General features: G+C 37.4%; 1 protein-coding gene and 1 long non-coding RNA gene across 5 annotated transcripts in view; one reads left to right on the top strand and one right to left on the bottom strand.

The window, feature by feature from the left end:
- HDAC9 (histone deacetylase 9) overlaps window positions 1-19368 on the bottom strand; it is an 857715-nt gene that overhangs the window by 17389 nt on the left and 820958 nt on the right. For all 4 annotated transcript variants that reach the window (XM_063708393.1, XM_063708395.1, XM_063708394.1 and 1 more), the window contains one exon: window positions 9384-9531. In XM_063708393.1, the coding sequence (XP_063564463.1) occupies window positions 9384-9531 (148 nt within the window). The remainder of the gene's footprint in view (window positions 1-9383; window positions 9532-19368) is intronic.
- LOC134758898 (uncharacterized) lies at window positions 4576-18092 on the top strand. The gene is made up of 3 exons (XR_010134612.1): window positions 4576-6635; window positions 8869-8924; window positions 17148-18092. It is a non-coding gene; the product is annotated as an uncharacterized lncRNA (long non-coding RNA).

Genomic DNA, 19368 nt, shown 5'->3' with positions numbered 1-19368 from the left:
CAAAAAACCAAACACCGCATATTCTCACTCATAGGTGGGAATTCAACAATGAGAACACATGGACACAGGAAGGGGAACATCGCACTCTGGGGCCTGTTGTGAGGTGGAGGGGAGGGTAGGGATAGCATTGGGAGATATATCTAATGCTAGATGACGAGTTAGTGGGTGCAGCACACCAGCATGGCACATGTATACATATGTAACTAACCTGCACATTGTGCACATGTACCCTAAAACTTAAAGTATAATAATAATAAATAAATAAATAAAAGAAAAACAAAGAATAAAAAAAAGAATAAAGATCCAGAAATATTCTCAGTACAGACTTCCTGTGTAACAATTCTACACCTAAATGTGTGATTGTGAATATATTCCCTCATATCACAAGGCTGTGCAGAAATAAAAGCCCAACAAAAGCAAACATATGTATACACACACACACAAACTCACACCTACCATAACAATACAACTGGCAGCAAGTTTTTGTGGGGAATTGACATAGATTTTCTAACAGTACCATTACTCAACCCTAGTTTGCCTTATTGCTTCCTTTTCTCCATGTCCGCCTCTTAATTCTACAATACATAGTCACCTTTAACCAACGTCTTCCTTTTTTCTCTCTCAGCTAATGGCATTATCATCCAGACTATTAATTTGGACTTCTTTCTCTCCCCTTTCATTGATATTTCATGAATTGCCAACTACTCACTATTTCTCAATAATTTATCTACACTAGGTTTTCTTCCTCTCCTTTTCTTCTACCATGATTAATTGGCTTCTTTACCACAATTACCATAAGGGTTTCTTGGCTGTCCCTTTAGTAGTATGCTGGCCCCTCCTCCATGACACTCTCTGTTCAATGTATAGACCTAAGTTATCTCTCTCTCTCTCTGTGAAAGTTTAATACTGAAAACAGGATATAACTCAAATTCCAATGGTAATATTTTAATTCCCTTCCATTAAATTTTGTGCCATGATCCCTTTCTACCCAGCCAGCTTACTCAACTCTGTGGCACCCCAACTGCCCCGAGAGTCCTTTCCTTTCCCAAAGTTTGCACTCATATACTCTCTGAACTTTTGCTCGTCTGTTACTAACAAAATGGATCTTGAGTACCTAATTTGTGTCAGGTAATATACTGCTATTAAAAAAATAATGCTAAGCCAAAGGGATGCAGATTCTATTCATAAGGAGCTTACAGGAGAAAACATAAAGGAATCAAATAAGCACACAAATGTATCTAATTTTCAATTATGTCATGTGGAATAATGCAGAAGTGTAAGGGAGACATGAGAAAGTATGGAGGACCTGATCTAATTTGGGGGTTAGTGGTCGGTGAATATTTTTCAAGAAGAAGAAGTGATATTTGATCTGAAATCTACAGGATATGATGAAAAGAATGGGAAGGCCAATAAAGGGTTGGTGGAAGAAGGTAGAGGACAGGATAAACATTCCAAACAGAGTAGAAGGCATGTGCCAAGGAAGCCCTGATGTGGACATGAGTATGGCTTTTTAGAGGAAAACTGAAGCCACAATGAAATATCACTCCACACCCACAATAAAAGGCTAAAATTATGAAGACTGATTTTACCAAGTGTAGGTGAGGCTATAATGCAATTGGAACTGTCATTCGTTGCTAGTGGGAATGAAAAATGGTACAGCCACTTTGGAAAACACTTTGGAAGTTTTTTATGAAGTAAAACATATGACTTCCCTACAACCCAGCAATTCTACTTTTAGCTATCTTAGCTATCTATCCAAAAAAACTGAGTGCTGTGACCACAAAAAGAAAACTTGCATGAAAATTTCATAGAGATTTAGATTCCTCAAGAAATTAAAAATAAAATTTCCATATGATCCAGAAATATCACTTCTGGGTATATATCATCCAAAAAAACTGAAAATAGGATCTTAAAGAGTTATTTGCACATCCATGTTCACCGCAGCATTCATTCGCAATAGTCAAGAGGTGGAAGCAATCCAAGAGTCTATCAATGGATGAGTGGATAAAGAAAATGTGGCATATACATGCAATGGAATATTATTCAGCCTTAAAAAAGAGGGAAATGTTTTCATATGTTACCACATGGAGAAACCTTAAGGACATTACACTAAGTGAAGTAAGCCAGTAGAAAAAGACAAAAGTTGCATGGTTCCAATTATATGAAGTATCTAAAGTAGTCAAACTCTGAAACAGAAAGCAGAGTGATGGTTGATAGGGGCTGGAAGGATGAGGGGGAAGAGGAAGGAGCTGGTCAATGGCTACAAGGTTTCCATTTTGCAAGATCAAGTTCCAGAAACCTGTTGCACAACAATACACACATAAACACTGCTGTATTGAACACTTAACATGGTTAAGACGGTTTTACATGTGTTTTTAAACCACAATAATAATTGATTGATCAGCTTTATTCATAATAGCCCTGAAAGTGTAAGCAAGCTAAACATCCATCCGCAGGTATACGGATAAACAAATTAGGGTGTATTAATACACTGGAGTAATGTACAATAATAAAAATGAAACTTTTGATTGTCAATGGCATAAATAGATCTCAAAAACATGCTTAATGAGGTGAAATAAGTCAGATTAAGAAATACAGTACACATGCATGATTCCATTTAAATGAAATTCAAGAGCAGGCAAACATAATTGACAGTGTTAAAAGTAAAACGGTAGTCACCTCTGCAGGGAGTGGCACCGACTGGGAAGTGGCAGAAGCAAAGTTTTTGGAGGTAATAAAAATGTTCTTGAACTTGTTCTGGGTGGTGTTTATATGAGGGTGGCATTGGTAAAAAGCTTAGAACGTGTGCATGTTATTATATGTAAGATATACTTCCATTAAAAATTAATTAAGGTCATTGTTGGAAACCACATCAGAAAAGAAAGAGGAAGAATGTTAGAAGTAAGGCAGGAATTATAGGTATGAGTCTACTAATACAGACCTTACGGAGCCTATTGAAGATGATGATCTTTATGTTAAGGGAAATGGAAAAGTATTGAAGGGTTTCAAGCAGAGGCATGACCAGATATGCTTTCCAGTTGTTTTGTTTTGTTTTTGATTGAGGTGTATAAAATGGATTAGAAAGAAGGTAAAACTGGATATGAAAACCAGTACGGAAACTACTGTAAAAGTTTGGATTAGAGATGATGGCACTTTGGACTGAGTGTCAGCAGTAGAAGTTAAAAATGTATGTATTGTCTCAAGTTATTTTCTTGTAAAGTAAGGGCTTCTTAAATTCTCTTGTCAAAGTAAAGACATCTTGAATGCCTTTTGTCCTATTTACTGTGTGAAATCTACACATTCTTCCACGCTGATTCACTTCTCCCTGGTTCTGTGATTTGCTCCCCAGTCCTTGACCTATAAGGTGTTTTGTTTTGCTTTTTTTTTTCATTTTGCAGGACCCTATTTCAATCTTATCAAAGACTTGTCATTTATTATAGTTGATTATTCATGTTTGTTTCTGTGGTAGGAAGAATAATAGTCCCCAAAGCTATCCATGTCCTAATCCTTGGAACGTGTGAATATGTTACCTTACATGGCAAAAGTGATTTTGTAGTTGTGATTAAAGTTAGGGGTGATAAGGTGGAGAAATTAATCCTAAATTATCCTGGTGAGTCTAATCTAATTATATGAGCCCTTAATAGCAGAAACCCTTTCTCAGCTGAAGGCAGAGAGAGATATGATGACTGAAGAAAGGTCAGATAGATGTGAAGTTGCTGGCTTTAAAGATGGAAGAAGGGGTCATGAGCCAAGGAATGCAGGCAACCTCCAGAAGATGGAAAAGGCAAGGAAACCAATTTTTCCCCAGAGCCTCCACAAATGAAGGCAGCCTTGCCAGTACATTGCTTTTAGCTCAGTGAGACCTGGGTTAGTTAGACTTCTAACCGACAAACTTTGTATTGTTTTAAGCCATTAAATTTGCAGTATTCTACTGCTGCTGTAAAAAAGTATGTGAATGTTTTGAGGAGTACAAGGCAGCTTTGTGATCCTGGCCTCTAACCCTTTATCTGGCTCCTATAAATAATCAGAAAGTGTTGAAAGAGTGAATGAACTTGATATTTTCACATGTTCTTCTTCCTCATTCTGCTGGTTGGAGGATAGTCCTGATTGATTTAACCTATGAACAGCTAAAGGTATAGATGCCCAAGTATAGGCTCTATATTCTTATATTATAGATTACTGAATGATGGCCAATATATTAAAAGAAGAAACAGGCCGGGAGCGGTGGCTCACACCTGTAATTCCAGCACTTTGGGAGGCAGAAGTGAGCTGATCATGAGGTCAGGAGATTGAGACCATCTGACTAACACGATAAAACCCCGTCTCTACTAAAAATACAAAAAAAATTAGCTGGCCATGGTGGCACGTGCCTGTAGTCCCAGCTACTCAAGAGGCTGAGGCAAGAGAATTGTTTGAACCCGGGAGGTGGAGGTTGCAGTGAGCTGAGATCACACCATTGCATTCTAGCCTGGGTGACAGAGTGAGACTCCATCTCAAAAAAAAAGGAGAAGGAGGAGAAGGGAGAAGGGAGAAGGAAGAAGAATAAGAAAGAAAAAAAAGAAGAAGAAGAAGAGAAGGAGAAGGAGGAGGAGGAGGAGGAGAAGAAGAAGGAGGAGGAGGAGAAGAAGAAGGAAGAAGAAGAAGGAGGAAGAAGAAGGAAGAAGAAGAGGAAGAACAAGAGGAGGAAGAAGAAGAAGGAAGAACAAGAACAAGAAGAACAAGAAAAAGTGTAACAAATTGAGGAAGAAGAAAAGTGATAGAAAAATAATAAAAATCAACCTTTATCAAGTTTTATCAGGTATTTACTACATGCCAGGTATTGTTTTAAGTTCTTGTGATGTGTTGTTTCATTTTTCTCTCATTTTAAAGATGAGGAAAATTAAACTCAGAGAGATTAAGTAACTTGCCCTTGAGCAAACAACTGTGAAGTGTGGAGACTCTAGAGGCAAGCTCTACTCTTCCTCTGTAGTGGTAGGAGGATAGGATTGAAGGAGTGAAGAAAAAGATGAGATGGGAAGCTAAATTATGCATCTTATTTTATATACGTTTCTATTCAATTTTGTTTCTTTTTTCAAAGTAAACACTGTTTTATAAATAATACAGAACTGAACCCCAAAATACATAATTGGGCATTGGAGGATTAGAACATCCCTAATGTTCTAAGTCAGACTTCACATGCACCTCAAGACCACATGTTAAACACGTTGGGAAAATAGAGATAAAATGATGGCCCTGGGAAGAGGAGGAAAGATAAGTGAAGAGGGGGCAGATGTTTCTTTTTACCAGGAGCTTCCAAATCTCACCTCAATTTTCAGCTAAGGCTTTGTTGACACTGGATGAAAATTAAAAGCAAAATTTATACTGAAATGTTTGCCTGCTAATATAGTTTGGATAAATGTTCCTGCCCAAATCTCATTTTGAAATATAATCCCCAGTGTGGGAGGTGGGGCCTCATGAGAGATGTTTGGATCATGGAGGCAGATGCCTCATGAATGGCTTGCACCATCTCCATGGTGATAAGTAAGCTCTTGCTCTGAGCTCACATGGGATCTGGCTTTTTAAAAGTGTGTGGCATCTTCCCCTCCACTCTCTCTCTTGTTTGCTTCTGCTTTTGCCATGTGATGTACCCACTCCCCAGTCACCTTCCTCCATGATTTTAAGCTTCCTGAGGCCTCTGGAGAAGCCAAGCAGATGCCAGGAACTTGCTTCCTGAAAGGCCTGTGGAACTGTGAGCTAATTAAATCTCTTTTCTTTATAAATTACCCATTCTCAGCTATTTATATAATAGCAATGCAAGAACAGCCTAACGCACATACTTAGTTATCTAAGTTGTCTAAATAAGTTCTTAGTTACCTAAACAAGTGCTTAACATAATGGTGTCATAGAATAAAATAAGAGGGGTGAATAATTTGTGCAACATTTAGCTTCTAGAAGCCTTTGGAGACACAATCCCATTGGGATGGGCTATTTGAGGAAAATCATGTTTCTAAGTACATTAGATATGAATGTATATTTAATAATGGTCTATATTTCTATATAAATCTTAAGATTCAGGAAAATGGGGTTTTTTATGTCATTGGAACTATTGATAAGCCATTCAAAGCTCAGGTAGATGATACTTGGATTTAGCTGATTATTACACTGTTATATTCACAAACTAGATAGTTACTCAAAAAACAAAGTGGTCAGACTTTGAATAATATGTTTTCTCATGTTTCTGTATTATCTAATGACATGAAACCATCACGTTCATGAGAAAGGTTGCCAAAAGTTGAAAGTTAAATGATTAAAGAGACAACTATTCTGGATTTTGTTAAAAAAAATGTAACACGATTTACAGGTCAAAATGACAACTGCAAATCTAACTTTCAAGTTTGTTTGGTTTTTGTGTTAGTTAAAAAAAAACGCACACACACACAAAGTCACCAAGTTAGGCATTCTAGAGTGCAAATGTGCTCCTAAAAACCTAATAGTTGATCATCCTGAAGTCTTGATTGCCTTTCCAAATCTTTTCTTGATCTTCAGCAGAGCCTGAACTGATATCCAAGAGTAAACCTGAGTACTGCACTGACCTTTCCAAAGTAGAAGCATTTTGAAACAGATAGTCAACAAATGCAAACTACAATTGTTTAAAGGTACACATTCCTAGCAAACAATAAGAAAACTTCTTGCTTCTAAGTAGTATGCTATATGTGACCAGGCCTATGTATTTAATTTTCTTTGACTATATAACTTGGATCCCTTCAAGATTTTTTGTATTGTTTTGTTTTGTTGACCCATCAATCATTTTTTTGATCAAGTCTTTTGCCCCCAGAAAATTATGTGTTATGTTTGAAAATTAACTATCCCCAAAAGGAATTCCCACATATCAGCCTTTTCCTAGTAATTTATTCTTCAAGGCCCATCAATGTAGTTATAAAAACGAAATGACTATCTGCACTGTGTTGTCATCCCCTCCCCCATCCAAGAAAAACGAACAAAAAATACTTACAATGGTTCTTAGCCAGGAGCATTTTATCCCTTATTCACTAGTGGTAAATGAGTCAGATATGAGTTGGCCAGGAAAAGAGCTGCTTTACCCAAAATCTTAGTATGAAATGAGTCATCTCACTCCAAACACCAATATGTTCTCCAAAATAACTGGCAAGAATTTCCTATAAAAGGAATCTTGCCTTCACTCTTTTCCATCCATTTAGCGCTCTGATTTTTCTAATTTTTCAATTTCCTGTGTGCTTATAATATTGCATTCATAAGAAAAGCCCAGAAACCTTTCCGCCACTTTATCTCATTTTGAAAGTCATCTTTCCTGTTTGAGTAGGGGGACAATACTGATAGTATTCCCCTGAAAAGAGTAAATGCTCTGTGGCTTTTCAGAGCATTCTCTCTCTCTCTTTCTGTCTGTGTGTGTGTGTGTCTGTCTGTCTGTCTCTGAGGAAATTCATGCATGGTTCAATTGAAATGCAAGAGCCAGTTCTAGAAGAATTTTTCTTTTCCTCTGCTGAAAAAAGGAGTTCACTTCAAAGCCATCAAAAATATTTCAAGCAAAACTATTTTTCTTCCCACAAGAAAAATCAATCACAATAGATATAATCTGTCTAAAAGCGATAAACGAACATGAAACCAGGCTACACGCTTTGACTCTGCTTTCCTGCACATCAGAACATTCACATTCTCTCTCTGCCATCAGATGAAGCTTAAAATAAAAATCACTGTGGACTGAAGCCAAGGTTAAATCTCTATAGACTACCATGAGTCAAGCACACTGTTTACCTGAGGATAAACAAGTTTGCCTACAGGGCCAATTCCTGCCAAACTGCTGAGATTTTTATATTACTTGAGGCTCATAACATCACTTATTATTGTTAATTATTCTAAGCTCTGCACTTTAACGGGCAAAAATATTTACAATTCATTTCACTCAGGTTGGAATTTAGCTTCGTTTTGCTATATTAAATTAATTCTAAAGAATAGCTATGCTCCTTTTATATCCAACACTAACAGATGTTAGTTTCCTCAGTTTTATGGCCCTCAGATGACAGACAACTAACTGTTTTTGGCCTTGGGAATAATTGCAACACCTTTGGATTATGAACTTGGTTCAGTTCTTAGCTGGGAACGGCAGGGGGTTAGTTCTTATTATCAAAGATGTAAAGTAAGTTTTCCCTTATGCTCTAGATATTCATATAAAGATATCTTTCAATAGAGTAATATACAACTTTTCCCCCTTATTGCTAATCTGCTGTTTAAGTGGTTATGGTAAGAGAAAATAATTGCATAGAAATAAAATCTCTTATTCATTTTATCTCCTGTTCTTGGCCAAAACAAGATGTTAAATCCATTAAACTCTGAGTATCCAGTAAAAGCAAGAAAGTAGAACTGTTCGTATTTGTGCATTCTTGGGAAAATTGCCAACCTGTGCACTAGTAGCAGGATCTGTGTAATTAATTGTGATGTTATTGACGGAGGGAGTCTGATTTCCTTCTCAGGAGCAATTTAAGAGTGCAAGCTGGCAGAGCTTTAGTAAAGCCTCACCTGATTTGTTTTTAAATTGAGGAAATGTGACCTTGAAGTCAGCCATAGAAATCACCAATATTTATGTACATTTATGGTGGCTTTGGTAGACTTCAAAGAAATTCTGAATGTACCATTTTCTGTAGAACTGAATGATGAACACCAAATGCACAAACTGACAAACATTCCTTAAAAAGAGAACAAGTGAATCAAATCTTAGTTTAACTGTATTTTTTCTCCAGAAATCTATATTCATAAGAAGATACATTAAAACCAATTCTGTCTTATCCCAAAATAAAATAAAATCAGCCCCAAGTTCACAAGTCCTTTACACACAGTCTCTTGTCTCCTTTGCAGGGAACTTCCCCCTTTATCCAGTTGGTGGACCTCAAGGACAGCCACGTAAGGAGTGTGTATGTATTTTGGCTATCCAACGGCCTAGCATTATTTCCATCTTCTACTCTCCTCTTTCTCTTTGTTATATCAGCAATTTCAAAATGATTAGAGAAAGAAAAAGAACATCTGGAAAAACAGAGATAACTAGGAAAAGGAGTTAAGCCCACAAGCAGCTCTTTCCATAACTATCTGCACTCAATTATCTGATAAGGCGTGATTTTTCTCACCACCTATCTCATCCCCTCTATCTCTCTGTGAACTGCAACCACATGCTCCAGCTCTGCATTTCGCATGAAGAATGAAGCAATGAATTCTCGATAGCCTAAAGCATGTGCTGTGGCATCTGTGGCTTTGGAGAGGACAGGTGGTGGAAGTGGAGGAGACAGGTGAAGGAAAGCCAGGAGGAAGATTCACAAATATCAACGATGAGCCTGGATATGACTGACCCGGATTATTCCCGCACGTTGGATTCATACCTGCTGTCTTCCTGAGCAAAGGGCTGTTCCACATCCACTGTTAGGGAGGCCAGGGCAGAAACGGTCTCTGTCTCCTCTTGCAACTGAGCACCAGCCAGAGCACAGCCCCTTGGCACAGCCACCATCCTTACTGACTTCCAATACTTGCCTAGGAAAAACATCCATCATACTTCATAAGAATTGTAATTACAGCAGTAATAATCAGAATACTCACATACGTCCAGCTCAGAGCAGTTGTTAAGTTAAAATTCCCCATGTTATACACAGTTGTAATTTGGTTTCTTAACTGTTATGATTGGGTCTTTTTCTCAATCTAAGAATGCCAAGTTGTGAAGTGCCCATATTTCCAAGCTGAGTCTCCCCCTTGCTTACACAGCAATAAAGTGAGGAATAATCCATGGCCTACTGAACTCACCCTCAGACTGACAGCTGTCTCTGCAACTAAGTAAGCAAACTCCGGGCTTCACGCTCCCTGGGAAACCCACAAGAGACCAGGAGGCAGCACTCTTACAGAGAAAATCAATGCAATCGTACTGTTAAACATTGCTACTTGAATCATTAACTTTAAGAAAATGAAGTTGGAATATTAAAGAAAAAGAAAAGCCCAGAAATGCCAGCATGAATTGAATGGCAACTTTGCCAGAACAATCAGGTTTGTTAGTCCTGGATGTTCTTTCTTTCTCAACCTCAGGGTGTGTACTAGAACAATAACTGACTTAAAACTTTAATATATGTACTGGCTGATGTTGGAGCCCATCCATATGTCATACTGATGTTTCTTTTTTTTGAGGCAGGAAAGGAGAAAGAGAGGAAAATAGAAGGTCATTTCATGAGAACATGCCAATGGGATAAATATGAAAGAGCATAGTTAATGGCTTTCTTGCAGCCCGTAGGCTATTTTTTTGTGAAATGATGAGTAGCCCCAAATCAAAGCAAGAGAATCTCCCTAGGTGCTGACATGACTCACCAGGTTAGTAGTATCTCTGCAGCCTGACTAGTTGGCAAGAACTTTGGTATGCAGTGTTTGCTTACTTCTTGGAAAAAAAAGCCTTGTTTGAGTGGAAAAGGCAAATGGATGAATGCTGGATTGGGCAGTAAGATAACAGGGTTCTGGACCCAGCACTGCCATCCCAATGACATTAGTGAGGCTTCTCAGGACTTTATTTCTGTCTCTGAAATAGGGAGATGCCTCAAATCTCTTGCAGCTCTAACATTTTATGACTGGCCTTTACTTCTTCCTGTTTCATAGAGGAACAGATGTCACATTAGGAGAGGATACTAAGTCTCCCCATCTGTTCCCCATGCCAACAAGACCATCTGACATAGGTGTCCATTACTATTTAACTTGCTGTGATCCCTTATTCTGACCAAAGTCTGAGAATCATAAAGTTTTTAATTTGAACCAAACAATAACAATTCTGTCAATGAATCCAAAAACTAACATTTTGTAGAAGCTAAGGCTTTTCCACATGTCGAGGACACAAAGATGCTTTCCTAACACCAAGAAATGCATGGTCCAGTTGAGACAGCCCTATTAGTTAAGAATTACAATTCTGTGTGTAAAATGCCCACAGTGACCTTGAACGGGAATAAGTAGAACACGTATTTAAGATGATGGGAAAGTATGGGAAGACTTGCCAGGAAAAATAACACTTGACTGAGTATTTGAAAGATCATTAGAAATTAGAGTGCAAATGTGCTCCTAAAAACCTAATAGTTGATCATCCTGATGTCTTGATTGCCTTTCCAAATCTTTTCTTGACCTTCAGCAGAGTGAGGTCATGGGATATCCCTGGAAGGGGAAACAGCACATACAAATATACAGAGACTGGAGTCTCTGTGTTTTACTGGGTGACCGTCAACTGCTGGGAATGACTAGAACATAGGAAGAGTCTGGAGTGGGATGGATGAGACTGCTATGGTAGGCAAGGGCTAATTAATACATACTCTTGAATGACACTCCGATGATCCTGGACTTCAACCTGAGGATGATCAGGGGGCATTTTAAGCAGACAAGGTATAGAATCAGGCTTATGTTTTTAAAAGATCCCTTTGGAGAGATTATGGGTGATGGATTGGAAGGTGATAACAGTGGGGGCAGGAAGACCAATTTCACACCTTGGCAAAAGTCCAAGTGGGAAACCATGATGTCTAATCCAAAAGGAAGTAACAGAATAGAAATGAGAAGACACTAAGAGAGATTTGGGAGGTTGAAAATGTATCTTTGGCCTACCCTACATCTCTCAACTTTGAAAGTTATTTCTGAATTGACAGTTCCATTCCCAGGGCCTAGTTTCACTAGATCACAATGCCAAATACTATCCAGCTCTAATATTTCATGATTGGCCTTTCTTTATCTTACTGTTTCACGAAGGAACAGATGTCACATTAGGGGAGGAAATTCAGTCTCACCACCCACTTTCCATGTCAACAAGACCTGTTGACATAGGTGTCCGCTACTATTAAACTTACTTTCAAGTTAATGTTATTGTAGTATTACCCAAGTTGAAAATTCCATATACCATCTATAAGTACATATATTGTAATGAGTTACATAAAATATTATTATTAAACATTATTTTAGCAGATGACATTTACAAAGCTAGCGATGCCTTATGACATCCTTTTCTTGTTTTCTATGGTGGCTAACATGGGGACTCTGACAAACACACTATATGTGGCTAGTGGCTTATGGGTCAAATTATAAAGACTAGAGGAAAGACAAACTAGCATTATTGAGAACTAAGTATGTGCCAAGACTGTGCTAGGTGTTTCTACATTTATAATTTGTAATTTTATTTAACCCTGGTGACAACTATTTAGGCAATGTCAGGTAGTGTTTTTGAAGATCACATGGCTAATAGGGAGAGGAGCTAAAATCCTTACTCAGCACTAATTTTAAATTGCCTCTTCCTCTGCACTCTGCTGTCCTCCACCCACCTTCCAGCAGACATAAAAATACCAAAAAGCTGAATTATAAAATTCTCAGCTTAAAAGAATTATGCATATTGCAAATTACTTACTAAAGAAATAATCTTTGGAAACGATACGTTACCCTTGTACTTTAGATCTGTGATCCAGTTGACCCACATTTTATTGACTTTATGGTTTATTTGGATAGTGTGAGACAATCATGTTGTGACTAGTTCACTCTACTCTTAATTTCTCATAAAATTGCACTGTTGCAAGTACCTTTTACCAGGTAAATTATTGAGGCTATCATAAAACTGGAGACAGGGCTAATTGAAGAGTATGAATAAGAACCTCATCAAAGGCCGGGTGTGGTGGCTCATGCCTGTAATCCCAGCACTTTGGGAGGCTGAGGGGGGTGGATCACTTGAGGTCAGGAATTTGAGACCAGCCTGGCCAACATGGTGAAACCCCATCTCTACTAAAAATACAAAAAATATCCAGGCGTGGTGGTGTATGCCTATAATCCTGGCTACTTGGGAGGCTGAGGCAGGAGAATCCTTTGAACCCGGGAGGCCGAGCTTGCAGTGAGCTAAGATTGTGCCACTGCACTCCAGACTGGGTGACAGGGCAAGACTCCATCTCAGAAAAAAAAAAAAAAGAAGCTCATCGAAAATTGAGCTAACTAAAAGTATTTCCAGATTGGAGATCCCACACTAATCCAGGAGAAGTCACTGGATCACAATGGAGCACAATTTCCACATTTATAAATAATAGTGGTAGGCTTAATGATATGAAAGTTTTATTCCTGCTCTCATTCTCACTTATTGTGGTCCTTCTGATCTCATGTTACATATCAATCTTGGATGTTACAATAAATTTGCTATGGCAGAAAACCTTTTCTATGAGCCTATGAACTCTTGAAGAGGTCAGCAAACATTCTTTGCACATAATATGCACATCTAGAATAAGCAAGGGCTTTAATTTTCAAGCATTGGGTCTTATTTCTCAACAGGACAGGCCTAGGCCACAAACAAACATCTTTACTTCCATAACACAATCAGGACAGAAGGTATGCATGGTTAATAGCAATCTTTAAGAAGAATGACTGACAATGATCCTTTAAATTTTGGCCCACATGTATGTCAGTACTAGGAAAGATTTAAAATAGTTGAGACCTTTTTGGATAAAATTGAATGTGTATAAAATATCCTGCTAAGTTAAGATTAAATATTAGAAGTTTGGCTTTTATCCACATGTATGAGTTTCCTGACTCAGAAATAACCCAAAACTTTAAATTCTATTTGGCCTCTGGCAAAGTTTATAAAAACAAGGGAAATATTCTACATTAATAATGCATTTACAGACTACTATCTCTATTCATAGAGGAGAATAATTGAAATGGAAGTGGGTACAGCACCGTCTGTGCAATATGCAGACAATTCAAACCCCATAATTTATGGGTTATATTTTCATGTGATGTGTAGGGTCTTTTCTTCCGTTACAGAAACAGATGTGCAAGAAAGTCATATCTATTGGCATAGGAATAATATCACCATTATCACATATGAGAAATGAACCAAGGTTGACTGCTAGGGTTTTCAGGAGCTGTTATTCGTAAAGTCAAATATTAGTAATGAGCCACAACTGGGTTGCTCTCCTATGGCTATGCAACTGGCAAAAGAGAAGAGTTTTCCATTAAAATTGGACATGCACACTCCCTCTTCAGTCATATCCTCTATCCTTATCCATTTTTCCCACTATGTAAATCTTCCCACTTTTCAGCACTTTTTAAGGACTATCCAGCCTTCACCATTCTGTATTTTTGTTTTATCTGGCAAAAGTAACACAAATAATGAATCTACAATAAAGATAAAAAGTAGAGAATGGAATGTAGAGAGTCAAGAGTTAGAGGTGAGGGCCATAGATGGGGTTTCACTGGGTTACACAATACCCAGGAGAGGGCATCCTGCAGGTACTCTGTAAACAGACTTCAGTATAAACCAGATTGTTCTTGGAAATGGACAATTTGGAAAAATAGGCAGTTGTTGACTCATGAAAATCTGTGTTACACAAGTCACCTATCTACCAAAAGTTTTCTCAATTCAAATCCCTTTGCTACTTTGAAAACGTCCTGAACCCAGAAATCCCTCATTCCATCATCATTTTGGAGCCTTAGAGCTGTCACTCCTTCTCAAATTTGCTTTTTTTACCTTCTTTCCATTTGAATGATGTTGCCTTTCATCTTTACACACCGGGTTCTCATAAGAAAAGAAGCTGCTGCTAATCTTAACCTCTTGCTATCTCCTTCAACCACAGAAATTATTAACACCTGGGGCTTACAAGGAGCCTAGGTCTATGGATTTTCTAAAACTTCCTAATACATTTTTAAGATAAAATTTTAGCTAAATAGACAACTTTGGCATGATCCAAAACATTGTTTAAATGCAAAAATAAAGACACATTGAAAATTGGTGCATAAATTGAGTGACCAGGTAATTTTTCATCTAAATTGGGGCTATTTTGAGGCTAAATGGGGATAAAAATAAAAATTATATGTTTTGAAAATATTTGTTGGCCAAGAAATTATTTTTATCAGTTGGCCTATAAAATAGTCCTATTCAAAATTTATTGTTACAACTAAAATTCATTTCAAAAAATAAAAATTGCATAATTCATGTTTGTCAAAGCATGGCTACCAGCTTCTTCTTTATATTGATTATCTGAACCTTAGAAAATAACACAAGCAGAATTATTATTCCTGCTGAATATCACATATGTTAATCAGTTTTGTAGCTCTATCACTCACTGATACAATATACTGATATTCTTATGAAAAATGTATTTTTTGTTTCAATGGGGACTAAATACTTTAGGCTTTTTGATAGAATTGCCTATAATCTTGAAAACTTAATTGTATGGTTAATAAGTTTGAAATTTTTAGCATCTTTAATTTATCCTTCTCAAAATACTGCAATATTTTTCATTGAGAAATAGTCTCTACAACTATGGTGCTACCTGGTAAGCTCAGAACAATTTCTGCTAAAAGCAGAATATTTTCACTTTTAATTTTTAAAATACTGAAATGAGTAACTATTTTATTCCAAATGTCTCATGGTTACTGTCTTTTATCTCCTTTCAGCATACTCCACTTTGGCAAACATTTTATGTAACACAAATAAGTTAAATGTCAAAAAGTTTTCGTTGTTTTTGACTCTTCAAAATTTTACCAAATTCAGATGCTGCTAAGTCTTCAACTTCACTAATTTTCTTCTTCTGTACTGCATAATGTGACATTAATCCATCCAAAGTGTGGACTTTTAAAAATATCAAATGCTGTATTTTTTTTCTCTAAAATGTCAATTTGCATGGTTTTTATCTTTTTAATTTATCTCATTATGTTTACACTTTCCTCTTCATATTGGAAGTACATTTTTAACATTCTGAGTTAGTTTCTGTTTATTGATTTGCCTTGTGATCCCTTTCCTACATTTTTGCATGCCTAGTAATTTTCATTTGGATGCTTGACATTGGTAATTTGAACATTTTTTGGCTATTGGATTTTGTCATATTATTTGAGAGAGTATTGGACTTTGTTTTAGCATGAAGTTAAGTTACTCACAGTTAGCAAAGTACTTTTGAGGCTCACTTTGTATACTGTGTTAGGATGGCTAAAATGTAGCCTTTAATGTAAGGCTAATTTAGTCCTATAACTAAGATGATACCATTTTGATGTCTCTGTTTGATGCCTTGTGTATTATAAGATCTCTCCACTCCGGCTAATGCCAACTATTCCCAGTTGTGTGAACTCCTTGAATTGTTTAACCTGCTACTTTTCATTGGTTATTTCCTCAGCTTTATGGAGTTTCACCTCATATATGTAAAGAAAATTATTCAAATGAAACATTAAGGAAACTCCTGTACATGCAGCACTCTGTGCACGCGCACACGTGTGTGTGTGTGTGGCAACTTCGTCTCCAATATTTTGCCTCACAAATTCTAGCCACTTTATCTTCCTTTATTTAGAGGATAAAGTGATTCTTTTTTTTTTTTTTTTTTTTGAGAGGGAGGCTCGCTCTGTCGTCCAGGCTGGAGTGCCGTGGCGAGATCTCGGCTCACTGCAAGCTCCGCCTCCCGGGTTCACACCATTCTCCTGGCTCAGCCTCCTGAGTAGCTGGGACTACAGGCGCCCGCCACCACGCCCAGCTAATTTTTTGTATGTTTAGTAGAGACGGGGTTTCACCGTGTTAGCCAGGATGGTATCGATCTCCTGACCTCGTGATCCGCCCGCCTCGGCCTCCCAAAGTGCTGGGATTACAGGTGTGAGCCACTGCGCCCAGGGATAAAGTGATTCTGTAACTTTGATGGCTTTATTCTCAACTCAGTAATACCACTGGACCCTATTTGGGTTCTTCTTCTCTATGCTGCAGCCTGGAAACTTCCTCTAGTCAGTTACCCTGGAATCTGCGGTACTCATTTTGTTTCTTCATTGCCTGCAGGCCAATGTCTGAAAGACAGTGTTCCATATATGTATGGAACATTAGATATCTTTTTATCTCTATCTGTATCATATATCTCTCTATCTCTATCTGTATATAGTTTTCTCTTGTTTCTGATCAAAGGGCAACTTCGACAGCAGTTACTCTTTCATACATGGGGTCAGAGGTCCACTTATTGAATATTTTTGACTTCTAACTATTGGAAAAATATAAAAATTCAGAAAGCTAATTTGCAAAATGGTTCAATATTACTATAGATGTTCAAACATTCCTAAAGTATGGTTGATAGGGGAAGCTAAGAGAGAAATTTTGAACTGTCTTGCTGAAGTTTCTTTTTTCTTTCTTTTTTTTTTAGGTGGAGTTTTGCTCTTGTTGCTCAGGCTGGAGTGCAATGGCGCGATCTCGGCTCACTGCATCCTCCGCCTCCCGGGTTCAAGCGATTCTCTTGCCTCGGCCTCCCAAGAAGCTGGGATTACAGGCATATGCCACTACGCCTGGCTAATTTTGTATTTTTAGTAGAGACCGGGTTTCTCCAAGTTGGTCAGGCTGGTCTCACACTCCCAACCCCAGGTGATCCGCCCGCCTCGGCCTCCGAAAGTGCTGGGATTACAGGCATGTGCCACTGTGCCTGGCCTGAAGTTTATTTTTTGTTTTTTAACTGTCCTCACCTGTCGCATATCTAAAACAGTGTATTTTATCTACTCTATGTTTATGTAAAGAGTTTTAAAATTTTGACAGTAGCTTAGATTTTCGTTGGTAGAATATCAAACTTGTTTAGGTTTTTAAGAGATTGTTATTAAATGTTATTAACTTTATAATTAAATCTTAAGTTATTTATAAAAATTGTGTGCTCCATAAGTAATGCTAAGTACATTCCTGCTCTATAAGATGTTATGTTCCACCAAAATTTAGATTTGTATATCAATGCAAAACCAAATGATTTTATTATCAGTGTTACACTTTTACCAAAATTTATAACAAATAGCTTTCACAATAACGCCCTGCTTTTTTTGGGGGGGGGGGCAACTTTATTTACAAAAGTTTTGCTTTGATTCCATAAATTGAATGAAAAATATAGAATAATTATTAGAATTTAGTGAATTTTTCTGTTTGAAGCAATTAAGGACACTGTATCATTAGCAAGAAATTATACTAATGGAGTCAAGAAAGAAGAATTATTACCTCACTCCTGAACTTTTAAAAGTAATACTAGAATCTGAAAATTGATTTACAAAATTTTTAATCATAGTCATTTTATCTAAATAAAAAGTAATGCTTCATGGAGTGTTACATAAATGCACCCTCTGCAACTGCACTTCTTAAATTGTTCCTTTTGGTTTTAGTTTTTATTTTTGTTTTGTTTTGGTCAATAATAACTAAATTTTAAAGTAGAAACTGCTGCTTCTTTAACAGCATTGTGTCTTCAGTATTCGTCTGTGATTTTACTCTGTCTGTCCCCCTGATGAATAATGAATATTGACAAACATTTTGTTCAAGTTACATATTCATTATCAATTCGCTTGGGAGACAGAAGTAGAGCACTCATTTTGAAAATTCACATTCACACTTGTTTGTGAGCTCATTTCAGCTAATAATGTTGATAGCGAAATTAAAATATGTAACAAAACATAAAACAAATATACACATAGTGAAGTTGCAATGTATAATAATTGACAAAATCTCTGTAGCAAAAGTATTGAGAGTGTAAATGCTGTATGGAAGGCTGGTCCTTTCTATTTCCTGAACATATTTTATTCACACCTAACTGCTGATTTCTCAAATTTTCCCCTAACTCTATCTTCTTTTTGGTTTGTTTGTTTTTTTGAGTTGGAGTCTTGCTCTGTCACCCAGGCTGGAGCGCGGTGGTGCAATCTCCATTCATGGTAACCTCTGCCTCCCGGGTTCAAGCAATTCTCCTGCCTCAGCCTCGTGAGTAGCTGGGATTACAGGTGCGCATCACCATGCCCAGCTAATTTTTGTATTTTTTAGTAGAGACAGACAGGGTTTCATCATGGTGGCAGACTGGTCTTGAACTCCTGACCTCATGATCTGCCTGCCATGGCCTCACAAAGTGCTAGGATTACAGGCGTGAGCCACCGGCTCCCGACCCCTAACTCTATCTTCTAACAGCTTGGTAGCTTCATGCACGTCACAAGCTACAGCACCCATGACTGGTGTGCCAAGTGGCAGCAATGTTGAGTATTTCTTCCTTTACCTCCCAGATCAGAAATTTAGATGTCATTTACAACTGGTATTCGTTGAGGACCCTGCACGCTTTTCTTAAAAGGGAAGCGCTAGTTATATCAGAAAAGGACCAGGAAAAGAGAGATGGGTTATCAATTGTATTTTGTATAGATTTAACCACGTGTTCAAAGTAAAAATTGTATTTACTTTCCACACATTTCTCATACAACCAGACGAAACAATGATAGAAGCTAAAGCAAAGTACAGGTGTAACACATCCATCCTTACTCACTTAATAAAACTATAGATAATAATACTTCATTCAGAATGAAAAATCTGAAACAAACAGTATCTGGATGAGATGTTGACACAACAGACATAAACCAAGACTG

This window comes from Gorilla gorilla, chromosome 6 (assembly GCF_029281585.2).
Source record: "Gorilla gorilla gorilla isolate KB3781 chromosome 6, NHGRI_mGorGor1-v2.1_pri, whole genome shotgun sequence".
Lineage (NCBI taxonomy): Eukaryota > Metazoa > Chordata > Mammalia > Primates > Hominidae > Gorilla > Gorilla gorilla.
This window is presented reverse-complemented; position numbering and strand designations above follow the sequence as displayed.